This window comes from Scyliorhinus torazame, chromosome 8, assembly GCF_047496885.1.
Source record: "Scyliorhinus torazame isolate Kashiwa2021f chromosome 8, sScyTor2.1, whole genome shotgun sequence".
NCBI classification, from domain to species: domain Eukaryota; kingdom Metazoa; phylum Chordata; class Chondrichthyes; order Carcharhiniformes; family Scyliorhinidae; genus Scyliorhinus; species Scyliorhinus torazame.
The window spans coordinates 192,316,405-192,333,549 of record NC_092714.1 but is presented as its reverse complement, the minus strand read 5'-3'; the positions used below and the strand labels follow the sequence as shown (position 1 = coordinate 192,333,549).

Below are 17,145 nucleotides of genomic sequence, written 5' to 3'. Positions count from 1 at the left end.
TACCTCGCGAGTGCTCTGTGAGCCCTGTCCATCTTCAAGGGCCGGGCGAATGCCCCAACCCCCAGCAGCTTCTCAAACATGTCTGCAATGTATGTCCCAGCGTCCGTTCCTTCGGACCCTCCGGGAGCCCAACGATTCTCAAGTTCTGCCGGTGGGACCTATTCTCTAGGTCCTCCACCTTCTCCAGGAGCTTCTTCTGCTGGTCTCTCAGCATCCCCATCTCCAACTCCACCGCAGTTTGATGTTGCTCCTGCTCAGCCAGCGCCTTCTCTACCTTCTGGATTGCCCGATCTTGGGCGTCCAATCTAAGCTCCAGCCGCTTCATTGACTCTTTTATTGGGTCCAAACAGTCCCGTTTCTGCTTAGCAAAGCCTTCCCGGATAACTTGCATCAGCTGCTCCATTGACCGCTGGGTCGACAAACCAGAGATCCGGTCCTCCGCCATGCTGTCTCCTGCTGCAGCTTCAGTCCAAGCCTTCTTTGACTTTCTGTTTCTGCTTTTACGAGCACTTCTAGTCCTTCTCTCCATGCACCAATGTGGGAATTCAGTACACAATTGCCTCTGTCACAGTTTTACAATTCAAGTCCGGTAGAAAATTGGGGGGAAAGGTCCAAAAGTCCGACCCAAGCGGGAGCCACCAAATGTCAACTTACTCCTTCATAGCCGCCAACGGAAGTTGGTGCAAATATTTGCGAGCGTGGCCCTGGCGCGGTGGACCCCACGGTGATCAGGATGCAACGGATGTAATTAGAGGCACACCAAAGTGCATCAGAAGGCCCCCTTCCCCCCATAATGCAGACCCTGCCCACTTAAGCCCTCTGTCCCACCATCAGACTCCCACAGGGACACTACATTCAGAGGGTGACATAGGCCCCCCTATCAGATCACCTCCTCCTTTTCACAGAAGGATGCATTTAGCTGCCTTTGATGTGATGAGGTGCCGTCAATCATAGCAAGAGTGTTTATATACATTGTGGTTAGCATCAAAGCAGGGGTATGGAAAAGCATTCAAGCAGGATGGGAAAAATCAATGAACATACCACTAAGCAGCTTGTCTCTGGGGTAATAAATTTGTCAATCACTGACTAATGCAATGTGAAATTGAATTGGTGATCTGCATTTCAAAGGCTGTCAAGAAATGTCAAGCCCTTTGAAGTGTACTTGGCATTCCTGAAAGCCTCTGCCACCTATAACAGCTCCTGGAAGCCTCTGACACCTGTAACAGCTGCTGCTTTAAACATTTCTACCTGAAGCAGCAGATTTAAGAAAGGGCAGGTGAAAAAGCAGGGATTTTTCAACCTACTGCCTGGAATGCTCTTCAGCTTTCAGGCAGGGGTTTCTGATGGGGGGATGTGGGGAGTCTGATCGGGGGTTTCTGATGGTGGGGTCTGATGGGAGGACTCTGTTGAAGGGGGTCATCATGTCACTGTCATGCGAGGGCCCTGTCGGGGGGGGAGGGGCTGTGTTGACCCATCATTCCCATGGTGATGGGGGGAGGATGCCCCCCATCTTGTCAGCAGGGGGTGGGCAGGATTTATGTTGTGAGGGGCAGGGACTCAGTACCGGGCTGCCAATTAAAAATGGTGACCCAAGAGTGGTATTCCAATGTAATTCCACGAGCTCCTCACTGTGTCTAGCCCAGGCGACGAGCAATTCTACTCTGGCGGGAGAATCGTCTCTTGAACTGAGAATCCAGCCCTCTGTTCCCACTGGACCTCCATCTTGTGCAGGAAGGCCACCTTAATGAAGCTGGCACATGGTTGGGGGACTGCTCCACCACTGGAAAAATGCCAGCAGACCCACAAAATTGCCCCATCTGTGACCTTAAGTGTATGGATCGCCTGTCCTGCTCTATGCAGTGGTTAGGCAATCTGCTTCCCAGGCTATCCTAGGAAAACATATACGGTGTTAGGAAAGAATTAATGTTCCCTAGTACTTACTTTGGAATTTTGGTTTTAATTGTTAAATAGATTGCACTTATTGCACCAATATATAAAGAGGATACAGGTAGCACTGTTTTGTTGTTGAAATTCTTACTGAGCACAATGAACCGGGAGTCGAAGAAGTCAAGACATGCTCCCTCGTTCTTATTATTGAGTTACCATCGGAGCTTAACACCGGCTGCAGGAACACATCAAGGAGCTGTTCCAATTTGGCTCCCCTCTATTTTCCAAGTTTCCCCAACTCCAAGATCAACATCACAGGACCAGGAAAATTCAGCCCAAAATCTTAAAAGCATGCATGATATTAGGAATGAAAGCTCCCATATATTTATCTAAAATTCCTCTATCAGATTTTCATCAAGATAGCTAACAAAGGAATTTCTTACAATGGGTTTATATATTTGTTCCTAATATCGCACTGTGATTTGAGCTCAATACTCCAGGGTTTTCTACTTCTAGATCTACATACATCTTCCGTTGACAAAGTGGCTTCCCTTCGAAGGGACAGTGTAATTGTTTTGGAACCAAATATGACCTTCTGTAACTTTGGCTTCATCATAACGTGGTCAGTACCAAGTGAAGGTTGAAATGTTGTGATGGATTACCAGAAAATTTTCAAATTTCATTTTCAATTGTTAATGGAAGAGCTCTGACCACATTTTTCTTTATTCATGTTAAATCAAATCTTTTTAGCCCCTCCAGGCTAAAAAAAAGTCAAACCGGATTGTGAAGAACAGTTACTACACCGCCAAAATTGAAAAGAATAGCTATATAGACAAACAGAGTTAATTTTAAAAATACACAGAAAGTTCCTCATTGTGCAATAAGGATCTGCAGATTAGCCAACATTTTATACAAATGTTCAGGACGCTCTTTAGGAATTTTGAAATGTTTGTGCAGAATTATGCAGCAACAGAATATTTTACTCCAGGTTGGACCTGGAGTAACCAAAGATAGCTGACAGAACGTTCAACACCAGCGAGGCAGAAAATGAGCATTATCAAATGCCTCGTATAAACCCACAAGATCTTCATTCAGATAATGAAGAATATTAGGTGGGAGGTATAATCAGTAAACTTTGCAATATTGCTCATTTTACAAGCCCCATTGACCTTTGGGAAAAATATCACTTGCTGGTTTTGTGACCCACTTTGCCACATTTAAAAACAAAACAAATCTCTCTGCCTTGCCGTCTGCATTCTGCTCAATTGCACTGGCACAGGCTCACATTGCCTGGGCTGCACTGTTGATCAAACATTTACTTCTCCTGTTAGTCAGGGTAAGATACACAATTACCCATCAATTCAGGAGTTTACTGGTGCTCACAAGTGCCACAAAATGATTCACATGTTTATCTAACTGCTTGAACTGTCTTTCCTTCTGGTCAGGTTGCCAATCTATCAAATCATATCAGACCATATCTGAAACCAGCTGGCTCACAATAATCAAGCCTCATGATCTCTTACACTTTATTCTGCGAAACGCAATTATTAGAAGCCACCAGCTCCATTATTAATTCTGTGCACATTTCATCAGATATTTTCCATAACTTTTAACATCTCTGTCTGCAAATTTAGTGAAGCAAGTCGTGAATCAAATGATCTTAAAAGAGTTGAACGGCAACAGCAGACAGAAATAAAAATAACCTAAGGGGCGGCACGGTGGTGCAGTGGTTAGCACTGCTGCCTCGTGGCGCTGAGGACCCAGGTTCAATCTCCACCCCAGTTCACTGTTCATGTAGGTTTTGCACATTTTCCCCATGTGTGTGTGGGTCTCATCCCCCACATCCCAAAGATGTGCAGGGTAGGTGGATTGGCCATGCAAAATTGCTCCTTAATCGGAAAAAAAGAATTGGGTATTCTAAATTTATTTATTTTTAAAATTTATTTAAAACCTAATCTATCAAATGAGTTAAGACTGGGAAGTGTTCATCAGGTCTTTCTGTTTCTCTGGTGCTCTAAGGGAGCAAGTGTCCATGATTTCCTCTTGTAATCTAAAACTCTAACTACAGGTCTCGGGGCTTATACTCGTGCAATGTTCAAAGTCTAAGCGAGTAATACAGATTCAGAGGGAAAGATGATGTGTGTACACCCCTTATTCATTTTGTTTGACCAGGAGTTCTAGTTCACTCCCTCCAAGTCTTGGAATTGATCTTGATGTCCTCCCAACTACTTAAACACATTTTTGCTATTAGTCTCTCGGCGCTCTGCTGCACTCCACTCTGGCTCTGAAGTTATATCATCAAGCAAACTACTTCACAATTATGCAAGTATATCAATATAATTCAGCATTGAAAAGCAATGGGTTAACAGCATTCATCGCCTTTTGCCTAATGTTATGTCTATTACCTTATTGCTCTGCAGGCCTAGTGAATATATATATATATCCTTTTTTTCTGTGGGCTGTGCAATTTTAATGGATTCTGAATTCCTGAACTTACTTGGGGCGGATTGGATCTGCGTAGGCACTTGGGAGGCACAATCCTACAAGTCTCTATCCATAGTGCGAACACCCCATCAATATGAATACTGCCAATTTTGCTCCAAATGGCATTCTAAACAATGAGCATAAACGAATTCTGGTAAGAGATTTTCACTTTGTGCTGAGTGTTGAGTAAACACAAATCTTTCCTTTAGCAATGACTTTATAATTTCATTGCAAGCAATGGGTTTCCTCAGCAGTGGGCTTTGTCTGATGGGAGCATGGATTCGAGACAGGACTGGAATAATGTAACCTCGATTCTCCACTCTTGAGTCTTCTGTTAGGAATATGGGGAGAATTATGCACTGTGCAGATGAGAACTTTGCACTTATATTTCCCGCAGATCCTTTCAAAAGTACAACCAGACAAGCAAAATTTAAAGAATTTGTCACATGGAAATTGCTTTGAGCAGATATAGATTAATGTTTAACAAATGCTTATATCCGATGTCCCTCTGCTACTTTATTAGATGATTTAACCAGCTTAAAGAAATTTGGAGCACAGTAAATCACCTAACCCAACATCGCTGGCAGTAGTTAGGATAATAACCTGCCATAAAATATTTTTCAAATTAGGCTTTCAGATTGAGACCTCGGGTGGACACAATGCTTCCTCTGGCGCCAATTCATCCAAACAGCAGGAGAGTTCTCCAGCAAATAAAAGCTAAATACTCAGATGCTGAAAATCTGAAATAAAAACAATGTTGGATAAACTCAGCTGGTTTGGAAACATCTGTGGAGAAAGAATCAGTCAACCTTCCGGATCTAAATGATCCTTCCGCAGTTGATCCAAAATGTTATCTGTTTCTCTCCACTGATACCTGCTGAGTTTATCCAAAATGTTCTTTTTTATTATTATTACAGGAGAGTTTCCCCCAGTGGCTTGACCCATATATATCTCTCAATCAACTGACATAGATGATCAGGCCATTCTTCCACAAACTGGAGCTTGCTGTGCTGTACTACAGGGGCATGGTGACACAGTGGTCAGCAAAGCTACCTCTCAACTCTAGTGACCTGGGTTCGATTATGACTTGGGTGATGGTCTGTGTGGAGTTTGCACATTCTCCCTGTGTCTGCTTGTGTTTCCTCAGGGTGCTCTGGTTTCCTCCCACAGTCCAAAGGTTTGTGGGTTCGGTGGATTGGCCATAATCAATGCATTGGGGTTTAGGGGGATAAAGCAGGGACCTAAGTGGAGTGCTCATTTGGAGGGTTGTCACCGTTGTACACCCTCATTGGGCCGAATCGCCTCCTTCTGCACTCGAGGGACACCATGGATGGGCGCGCAAATTGGCTGCCAACTTTCCTTACCTCATAGCACTTCAAACAAGCACTTGAATGGTTGTAAAGCACTTTGGGGTGCCCTTTCTTTTGGGAGGGGCGGACATTTATTTTCTTTGACTTCTGAACAGGTCCAATAACCCTTATCCCTTCCTACCTGTTTCCACAATGACGGAGATCTGATCCTCTCCTCGTTGGTACGGCCTGCCGGCGAAGTGCACGGTGATCGTGAAACGATCCCCCCGTCTCACAATGAGCCGGCTGGAACCGAAATCGGCGGTCCTGTGGGCCTGACCATTGGACTCACACTGAAAATCTGTAGTTGCCACAGCCAAAGCTAAAGGAAGGAACCAAGGAGAAAAGATCACAGCAAAGGGAATCCGCAATTATTCATAAATTCAGCTTCAACAAATGGCAAGCATCAACTATTCTATCCGCTTCAATTTTGAACAGTAACAATTTCTACGACCCTGAACCGGTAATGTGTCAGTGACAGCGAGCGTTTCATAACATTGAACGCTAAAGGAGACAGTATTCGCGCCTTCAGGATTGAGATACTAAGTTCACAAATTGTTTCACGCACTTTTGCCACTGCAGCAACTACATTCATTCACTCCAACTTTCGCTGCTCCTTGCAAGTTCCCTGACCTTGTGCCATGTTCTCTCTCCCCTGTGATGTTCTCAGCTCTCCTCACACTCCTCACGCCCTCTGCTCCAACTCTGAATTGCCACTGACCACTTTGCAAACTTTTATAGTCCACCCAGACACGTCACGCCGAATCATCCCGAAATCGAAAACGCCAGGGAACCGCGGAGAGTGAGATCCGACATATGCAAATTTAAGGGTGGCTGAGGTGATGAAGGAGTTTTTTGTTTCGCTCTCCCTTCACTATTTTAAGCAAACACAGCAGAGCACCCCCTGTGGGCACAGGTCATACCAGGGGAGTCAAATCCAGCAAAATCCCTGAAGTTTGCTGAATGACTCGGAGTCAGCAGTTCCTGTGTCGGGTGGAAGGTGATTTTAGTATTCTTTTAATCGAACGAAACAATTTTTTCCATCCAATCGCTTGACATGAAAGAAAAGACGGCAATACGGGAAAACGTGTTACATCAGCCCTCAGAGAAGGAGCCTAAATTCAAGTGAGGGGCCGGACTGTTCCACTGGGTGGAGGCTGCACAGCTCATTTGTGCCGCGCCAATTTTCCAGCAGAAAAGGACATCGCAGTCACCCCGGGCAAAACGGCCTCAGATCTTCAGCTTTCCACACAACCGATGCAATTGGCTCCACACAAAATAGTATAATTTTGCAGAGCTGTTCTCTCCCACCTCAGCTTAGTTGTAAACAATTTATTTTGTTTAGCCCTTACCACTGAAATCCACTGCTTTATATTGTTGTCTACTTTCGTTCAAAATGATCAGGCAGGGGAGGATATGGCCATCAGTATCTCTGCCATGCGTCAAACATTTAGAAAAGCAAAGCCCACCGTGCCCATTTGGGTGGTGTTGGGAGTAACTCACTTGCCTCTGCGTCTTCGAGTCCTGGTGGCGTGAGGTGGCTTCAATAGGAATTCCCCTTGACAGCAGGAAGAACAGAAAATCCCGGTGTCAGTGAATGGTGCGCCGCCTCCCGCTGCCGAAGAACTTGCGGCTGCGAGGCCAGCGGATCCCACCTGCCCTCTCGGCGATGTGGAAGTGAAAGATCCCATGGTAATGTTTTGAAGAACAGGGGAGTTATCCCAGTGTTCTGGACAATACCTATCGCTCAATCAACATCACAAAAAACATTATCCGGCCATTATTACATTGTTGCTTGCAGGAGCTTACTGTGCGCCTATTGGCTGGTTTTTGTTAATATTTATTCATTCCTCAGCGGTAAGGGATCACTTCAGTATTGACCCCTGTAAATCTATAGCACATTATTTTGTCTAAGTTAGAATTCAATGAAAAGATGGAGCCCACCATTTCTGACAAACAACAAGCATCACACACCTACAATGCAAATAAGATCCATAATTTGGAGTGAAAGCTTTGATAACTCTAAAGTCTAACATCAATGGTTGAAGAATTATTGGAAAAAACTATGAGGGTCAGAATTAATCTCTCCTTGGAGAGGTAAGGAATGATCCAGTATAGCCAGCATGGCTTTGTCAAGCGGAGCTCTTAGGTGTGATTTAATGGCTATGTTGCGCTTCAGCGACAGCGCAACGAGGCCGTTAGGTCATAGGAAAGGCCAAAATTGAGAACTTGCGCCAGGCTGTTTGCGAATTAACAGGTCTGCCCCCTTTGGTGAAATCAGGATGCTACCGTAGCGTGACGAGAAACCAATATTCACTGCTTAAGGCCAATCTACATACAATTACCGGGAGCGACCCCCTACGTAACGGCCTCCCTTGATCAAACCACCTCCCCAGCAAGTGGTCACGTGGGTGCCGATTAGTGCTCCTTTTTAAAAATGTGAAGCTGCTGAAAGAGCTGCTGCAGGGACTCCCAGAGATGTTTCACCAGCTTTGCTCCGGACAATGAGCCCGGGGGCACTGGGGTTGCTGCCTGTGCTTGGTGGGGGATGGGGGAGTCCCTGGGGGGACAGCCTTTGTGGGGTGGGCCGCCATAGGGCAGGCGGGGTTGAGGAGCGGTAGGCTGTGGCTGCCCATGACCTCAGCTGAGGGATTGGGGGAGATGGGTGCTTCAGCACCTGCAGTTCCACTATGCCACACCTTAGACCTTTTGCTCCCGTTCCTGCAGCAATCCCAGCCTGCCAGCCCCAGTATCACCCATAACTCCCACTGACCAAAGAGGCCTCTGGCCACATGGCTGAAGGCTATTGCTAATTGGGAATTGGTAATCATAGTTAATTGAGCACTTCGCACCTCCCAAGTGGATCCCTGTGGGTGGGTGTGCCATGTAGCATGTGGCCGTTATTGCCTAGTATTTCACTGGGAGGAGACCAGCACCCGCTCTAGGTAATGTTACGTGTGGGTGTCTGGGGTACAGTGTATGGGACCACATGAGCAGGGGGCCCCGCTGCAGCTGGGGGTGCGTGGGCAGGATGTGTCGGACGGGAGGGGATGTGGGGGGGGGGGGGGGGGGGAGAGGGAGGAGCAATGGGGTAGGGAGCAATGTGGGGCGGGGGAGTAATGGTGGAATGGGGGAGCAATGGGGAGAGGGGGAACAATTAGAGGAGGGTGGGCAATTGGGTGAGGGGGAGCAATGAGGGAATGGAGGGTCCCAGGGAGGAAGACACTGCTGGTTGTCTGTCTCTCACTCTCTCCCAATTCCTCACAAATATTACACAGAATGGATGATATCTTAGACTCCATGGAAGCTGCCCTCGTCATGCTGCTGGCAGGCAAGGAAGCCAGACACCGGAGTAGAAAGCGGTAGCAGCATTGACAGAGATTCAAGACAGCGGCCTCTGTGCAGGGCCCTGCCCCACACCCTGAGGACCTGGCCTCCCATCAGGCCAGGAAGGGACCAAGAGGGAGAGGCCAGCGGAGGGAGATGGGTGTCTGCGGATCCACTATGCCAGCAAGGTGTACAGGCGTCGCTGGTCTTTGGAGAAGGTTACGGACAGCATGTGCCGCAGAAGGCTCTGCATCAACAAAGGAATGCTGCGGCATCTGTGCCATGTCCTCACGGATTTGGCACCATGTGGAGAAAGCGGATACCCACGGCCAGTGGCCATCAAGGTCACCACAGCCATGAATCTCTATGCCTCAGGATTATTCCAGGGCTCAAGCGGGGACTTGCATGGTATCTCACAAGGTAAAGCCCATAAGTGCATCCATGAAGTCATGGATGCCCTGTTTGCCCGGGCATCGAATTATATGAACTTTGACATGGACCAGGCCCAACAAGATGCCCGGGCAGCAGGATTCTCCGCCATCGAAAGGATGCCCCACGTCCGGGGGCTAATAGATGGCACGCATGTCGCCTTGTGCTCACTGGCTCTTCAGGGAGTGACCAACATCAACAGGAAGGAGTTCCACTGCCTGAATGTCCAGCTTGCATGCGACCACCACATGAAGATCATGCATGTGTTGCACATTTCCCAGAGAGAGTCCACGACAGCTACATTCCGGGCAGACGGACACCCCGGCCTCTTCGAGGACCGCCCAGGATGGCCAGTTGGTTCTTGGGGGGGAATGGAAGCCTGGTTGATGATGCCAGTACCAAGGCCAGTGACTGAAGGGGAGACCTGATTCAACGAGGCCCATGCGACCACCCGGGCTGTCACTGAGCTGTGCTTCAGATTCCTCAAGCTGCGGCTCTGATGTCTCGACCGTTCTGGTGCACCCCTGATGGATCTTCATAGAATTTACAGTTCAGAAGGAGGCCATTCGGCCCATCGAGTCTGCACCGGCTCTTGGAAAGAGCACCCTACCCAAGGTCAACACCTCCACCCTATCCCTATAACCCAGTAACCCCACCCAACACTAAGGGCAATTGTGGATACTAAGGGCAATTTATCATGGCCAATCCACCTAACCTGCACATCTTTGGACTGTGGGAGGAAACCGGAGCACCCGGAGGAAACCCACGCACACACGGGGAGGATGTGCAGACTCCGCACAGACAGTGACCCAAGACGGAATCGAACCTGGGACCCTGGAGCTGTGAAGCAATTGTGCTATCCACAATGCTACCGTGCTGCCCCCTATGTGTCTATTTGGAACCCTGGGTATCCATTATCCCTTGTCAGTTCCCAAATAACAGAGGTCAAGTCTGTGTTTTTTGGCAAAGTCCACTGGAACTTTATTAGTCACCTGTAGTGCCCACTGGTAACTTTATTTTCAATACAACATTAAGAGAATTCCAACTCGCCCTTTATCAAGTTTGTCAGATTGATTGTCTTTAGCGAATACAGTGGTTGTGTCTCCAAATACAGATCGTGGTAATACTTCAAATCATAAAACACAGTATAAAATGACTGAGTAATTTAAACAAAAGAAAGATGGCGACTTAGCAAAAGAAAGCAGCAAGGAAACAGGTTTCAGAAAGAGATAGATTGATTCCGGATTGAGTTTTTCCATCCCGGGTAAGTTATACTTAAGGAGTATGTTATCTTAAGGTCTTGCCTTCTTTTTACCTCTGATTAGCTTTGACTAATTTATAATTCACTCAATTCGGCCAAACTGCCCGTCTATTAATTTTAATAGATATATGTATTTAAATATCTTGGTGAGACTTTCCCATCCACCTGCATCTATCATTAATTAGATAAACACAGTTTTTGCTGAGAAATCGGGGGCGGGATTCTCTGATCCTGAGGCTAAGTGTTGACGCCGTCGTAAACACCATCGCGTTTCTCGACGGCGTCAACATGTCCTCAGGAGCAGCAATTCTGACCCCCTACCCGGGGCTAGCATGGCACTGGAGCAACCCACGCCGCTCCAGCTGCCGATCCCCGGCGTCAGATGGGCGCGGCGGGTCTGCGCGTGCGCAGTGGCTCCCTTCTTCGCGCCGGCCCCGACGCAACATGACGTAAGGCTACAGGGGCCGGCACAGAACAAAAGAGGCCCTCAGCCCGAGAGGCCGACCCACCGATCGGTAGTCCACGATAGTGGGCCAGGCCACAGTGGAGACCCCCCCGCTGGGGTCAGACCCCCCCCCCCCCTCCCCGCAGGCCGCCCCCGGATGCATCCATGCCGAGGTCCGGCTGGATAAGAGAAGGTGTGAACGGTAGCGGCGGGACTCGGCTTCTTCCATCCCGGGCCAAGAATCTTCAGGGGGCCCCGTAGAGTGGCCCACGAACGGCGCCGCGCCAACCGTGCCGGCGCGAATGGCACCGATTCTCCGGAGAATCGGCAGACCAGCGGCGTGGCGCAATTCGCGCCCGTCCCGCCGATTCTCCGGCCCGGTTTAGCTGTTTCCATAGAAATGGAGCTACTTGTACTGGACAACAATGGGGCCTTTTAGCTAGTTGTCGTCAATGACCTTGCAGTTTCAAGTGGCTTGAAAATGTAAAACCTGAGAAAGAAATTACAGAAATGAAAGAGTGTTATCTGGATTAACTATTAGTGCATTCACATCTAGTGAAGCACTGAATATGATTATAGTTCATTTATTCTTAATGAGTTCTCAATTAAACATCTATCATCTCCCCTTACTCTCATGGCTATAGCTGATGAGAATAGTCAATTTCTATCAACCCCCCAGGGGGTGGTCTGCTGTGACCCCCACAATCCTGGACAACAGTAGGGTGACGTGCTGGAGCTGAAGGAGGAGGAACATGTAACCATCTCTGAGGAGGAGGATGAGGACGAGGAGGCGCAGCCCAGGAGGGGCTGGAGGATGGGCCCGGGGTGGACCTGCAGGACCATCCGGTGGATGAAGGGCACGTGGCAGCGGTGAGGGTCTGGCAAGTCCAGAGGCCGGGGAGGCCCCCATCCTCGCCCGATTCATTTGGATGTGACATTGTCTGTCATTTCCCCCTACCACGATACCCCCATCCCTCAGACTTCCCCCTCACATCCCTATACATTCCGCACCCTCTTCCCACTCAACCCTCCTCCCACTCCACCCTGTCCCACCCTCACAGGGCCTGCAGTAACTGCACTCCAGGGTGATGGGAGTGTGCTGGCACTGTCAGCGGGTCACTTTCGAGGGCAGGGGGTGATAATAACCCACTGGTACTTCTCAATCTATGCCACAGTCTGAACATTACCTGTCTGCTAAGTGCACACTCACACCCATCACCTGTACAAGTGTCTGGATGAGGAGGGGGGAGGGGGTGTACAGGGCGGGAAGAGGCATCCAGGGCCTCCATGTCAGGGAGCCAGGGCATTGGATTGGTGCTCAGCCCGCAAAGTGCTAGAGGCATCATAACACACCTAGCACTTCCTCCCTCGTAACAACGAGTTCTATAGTGGTTACATATTCCTCTGAGACACCACCAATCAGCGTGTCCCTCTCCTTTCTAAATACCAATACAAAGTACTCACTAAGGATCTCACCTACTTCGTTTGGTTCTACACATAATTTCCTTCCTTCTTCCTTGAGTGGACCAACTCTTTCTCTAGCTACCCTATTGTTCCTAATCTGAGTATAAGATGTGGAGATGCCGGCGTTGGACTGGGGTGAGCACAGTAAGAAGTCTTACAACACCAGGTTAAAGTCCAACAGGTTTGTTTCAAATCAATAGCTGTTGGAGCGCTGCTCCTTCCTCAGGTGAATCTTATACTTCGTATAAAATGCCCTGGGATTCTCCTCAATCCTCAGTGCCAAGGACCTTTTTGCCCTCCTAACTCCCAGTTTGAGCTCTTTTCTACATTCCCCGTATTCTTCAAACGCTTAATCTGTTTTTAGTTGCCTGGATCCTTTTTCTTTTTGGCTAGACTCGCAATTTCCCTGATCACCCACGGTTCCTGAATCTTGCCTGTCCTGTCTTTCCTTTTCACCGGCACATGCCTGTCCTGCTGTTCCATCAACTGCTCCTTAAAAGACCCCCACTCCCGTAGGTCCCCGATGGCTGGACAGGTAGATAAGGTGGTTAAAAAGGCTTGTGGTGTAGCCATCTAAGATATCCACCTGCAAAGGACCATGGGAATTATGGCCAACCCAGGACTCAAACAGATACAGAGCTTCTGTGTATCTGAAACACAGGTAGCTAGACATGATCGAAAGCCCCGCTCGTTTGCATTCTTAATGGCCCGTTTCCGAGGCCAATAGGACTCCAATCAAGAAACCGATACAGCCACAGACTGATCGGCGCCACTCCCTTTACTCAGAGAGCCCAACTGCCAGGGTCAATGACCGCTAAGGACCCGCCCAGCTACCAAGGCACCCGCCCCTTTATTGGCCGAAATCAAAGACAGTGATCAGAGCCTTGTCGAACTATTGGGTCCAAGGTTAAGGACCGCCCCAAAGAGTGCAAAATCCCAGAGGGATAAAAGAGGACACAGCCATGTGTTCTGCCTCTTTTGAACCCGGCCTGTGCCAGCCTCTTTTGGGATCAGCTTGTGCCCACACCAACTGCAGCATAATGACCAGACAGCCAAGTTAAAGACCAACGATCGTTACCTGATGGATGAGCCCAGCAGAGACAGAGCCACTTCTTAAAAGCCACGTGAGATTAAGATAAAGGCCTGATCCATCTGCACAGTGCCGGTCGCCCTGAAGTTAAGTATAGGTTATTGTAGCTGATAGGTGTAGTTTAACTTGTAGTAGATACTGTTTGCATGTCAAAGTAATCCTTGTGTGTGTAAATAAACCATCTTTTGAACTGACTCAGTGGTTGTGTGGTCATTTGACCGATATAAGGGAAAGACTTGTGGTTCACCGAGATAAATAGAAATACCCACAGTATTGGCGACGCTATCGGGACATAACATCATGCTATAAATAGAGCCTCCTTATCATAAAGAGCGACTCTGATGGGATTCGATTAGAAGTGACTTTGTCACTCCAAGAGAACCCACAAACTTTAAGTCCAATTGTGTGAAAGAGAAAGAACCCCAAGTGCAAGCCTCATCGACCAAATAACCGAATTTCGGAAGTGTGTACTAACCTGCATGTGTACCTAACAGGGAAAGTAAGGCAAACTCGCTAGCATTGTGTAAAACTGTCGAGAGAATTGTGAACCGGAAAATAGCTTAGGCCATACCCACTGTTCGAATCGTCACCTTATTCCCCTGTCCCAAATTAAAGGTAGGGAAAGAGAACTTAAAAGTAGAGCAAGATATATTAGAGGTAGAGCAAAAGAGATATTAGAAGCAATGGCCACTAAAGCGATGGAACGTTTAATGAACTCCCAGGAACTCGAGGTCGCAGCGACCAACAGAGCAGAGCAATGCGCCATATGGGAGGAAGAGTTGAGGAAGTATTTAAAGGGGAAAGGATGGCCCCATTGGTCCAATTTCTATGCAAATGATGAGTCAGGTCCAGGAAGCAGAGGACAAACTTGGTGGGACAATCTAAGTGAGGCCCATAAGAAAAATGTAGCAAAGGTCCGAAAGCCAATGCAGTACTGTCCTGTTTGGCACAGTTGCGAAGCACAGAGGAGGTCGTGAAGACTCTCCGTAAGCAGTTAGTTGAGAAAGAAGAGAAGAACGAGGGAAACAGTAGTGAAAGCGAAAAGATAATTGAGCAACTCCGGGAACAGTTAGCAGCTAAAGATAAGGAGATGGCTGATGTGAAACGTGCACACCAATCTTGTTTAGTTCACCTTAGCAGCTTTCAGACCGAGTACGATAAAGCCTACCAAGATGCACAGCGCGCAGTCCTGGTAAGAGAAGAGACAGAACAGCAGGTAGCACAGTTATCGAGTCAATTCGCGGATTTAAAAGCAGCTTTGCGAGCGCTCCACAGCTCCACGAAAGAACAGAGACAGAGTGCAGTAGACCATGCAAAATGCTGACAACAGATAGATAAGTTACAGTCACTGCTCTTAGTGCAGGATTTAGGTATACTTTTGGCCAGAATTTAGATGAGGAAGATGCTACCAATTGGCAAGAATTAAACGAAAGCGCCCAAAGATATGTAGAGTACACGGGAAATCAGAATCGAGTCCTCCACGCCCCGAAAAGAAAAGCACCCGCAGCACCGACTGCACAGGCAGCACCCACCCCCACTCACAATTCAACCCCCATGAATCCGGTTACCACGCAGCGCAAGTCATCGGATCAGGATGAGCCTGATATCGTTTACACCACCCCAATTTCCATAACCCAGTTGAGAGAGGCTTGCATGAAAATTAGTCCATTCCAGCCCACCGCAGACCCGCACAGCTTCTTTGAGGAAGTGCGCCAACAAAAAGGCCTAGACGAGAGAGAGGAAGTCAAACTCATAGTTATGAGCCTTAGCCAGTCCGTAAGATCAGCTTTGCCTGAACCCCAAAATGTAGCAGGAGGAACCCTACAGGAAATGAAAACGGCCATTTTAGACGCAACCGAGTATAACAAAGGAGATCCAATCGAGGATTTATATCACGAGGCAAAAGAAGGAAGAGCATCCGACCGCATTTGCAGGTCGCCTTTGGATTCATTTTATGGCAGTTTACAGACAATTGAACCACGCACACCTAAGTGAGGACGACACCACTAAATGGTCCCGCACCTTAGTCTTGCATGCCAGAGACGCAGGTCAAAAGGCTTGTGGAAACTACGACTCCGCAGACCACACACACAATGAAGTTTGGGTATTGAAACGACTTTCTAGAGCATGGGAACAAACCCTACACCGACAGACAGATCAGGATGATATTGAAGCAAACATGCACCCAGTTAGGTCTAGTCAGGCACCCGCATGGATAAACGAGGGTACAGGAGAAGTCCAATATCCCAGGGAACCATACCCAAGGGAGCCTGCTCCACCTTACGTGCCCCGGGGGTCATGTTACAACTGTGGGCAGTCAGGACACTTCACCCGAGATTGCAGGAGACCCCCACCACCAGCTAGATACTAGCCCCCAGATATGAAAGAGAACACCACCCACAGCAGCTACAAGGTCCCAGCTGCCCCATGCAAACGGTGAGCGTTTTCCCGCCACTTCTCATGGCAGGGACACCTCAGCAATGCCACTTCATTTTTGTTTCTCTCCTCCTTCCTCTCTTCTTCGGTCACACTATACCGACTCCATATGCTAGTTACACCCCAGGCCAAATGTGACTGCGGTTAACAAATATATAAAACTGGCCGCCCTGAAATTCGGCTGGTTAAGATAAGCCTCAACCTCCCATGGTTGTAATTTAGGAAAAGACAGGTGGAAGAAATTGTCATCCCACTCCCCGCATCTACCACACGCTGCGAGAGTCTCTCTTAAAAATTGGTATTTCTTGTCTCTCAAAATGTTATTTCAAAAAATTGAGGGAGTCACACATGGTGACGATCATAATGGGTAATTGGAGTAAGGAGAGAAAGATAACTAAAATGAGATGTTAACCGAAGATAATAACAGATACCATGCATGCACCCCCAGGAATACATGGAAGACAGAAGACAGGATGAAGCAAGGACTGCTGACATGCGTTTGATCATCGCTGGACTTCTGCAACTGCGTGCGCAACGGACTATTTTAACGTACACCACACCAGGCCCGAACACTACCACACAACATGACACCCCTAGCCCGGACACCACACCACACACAAAGACAGACACCAAAACCCCAACTTGGTGTGAAAACATTGCCAAATGGAACCCCCTTTCATACACAGTATAGGCCCTTCTAGTAATTGCAATAATCTGCAGTGTCATTCAGACACTTCGTCTCTGTAAATGGCGAGCAAAAACCTCCCGGTCCCTGATATCTACAGTCCGAGCCCCCTTCTTTGGAATTCAACAAAATGAACAAATGTATTAACTGCTGCTAAAATTTTAAACCATGTACCTCTGTAAACGTTACCAGAGTTAAGGAGAAATGTAATGCTGCTGTTTTAAATTTTTTGTACTGTACATAAGTTATTTTTGATATTCGCCAGCAGCATGAGAGTAGCTTACATAG

General features: G+C 47.9%; 1 protein-coding gene across 1 annotated transcript in view; it reads right to left on the bottom strand.

Moving 5' to 3' along the window:
- The window catches only part of LOC140428313 (protein-glutamine gamma-glutamyltransferase 2-like), a 107,230-nt gene extending 100,702 nt beyond the window's left edge, over positions 1-6,528 (bottom strand). The window contains exons 1-2 of the mRNA XM_072514652.1: positions 6,354-6,528; positions 5,863-6,042 (exon numbers count right to left, since the gene is read on the bottom strand). Of these exons, the coding sequence (XP_072370753.1) occupies positions 5,863-6,042; positions 6,354-6,363 (190 nt within the window). The 5' untranslated portion in view covers positions 6,364-6,528. The remainder of the gene's footprint in view (positions 1-5,862; positions 6,043-6,353) is intronic.
- Between the last annotated feature and the right edge of the window lie 10,617 nt (positions 6,529-17,145).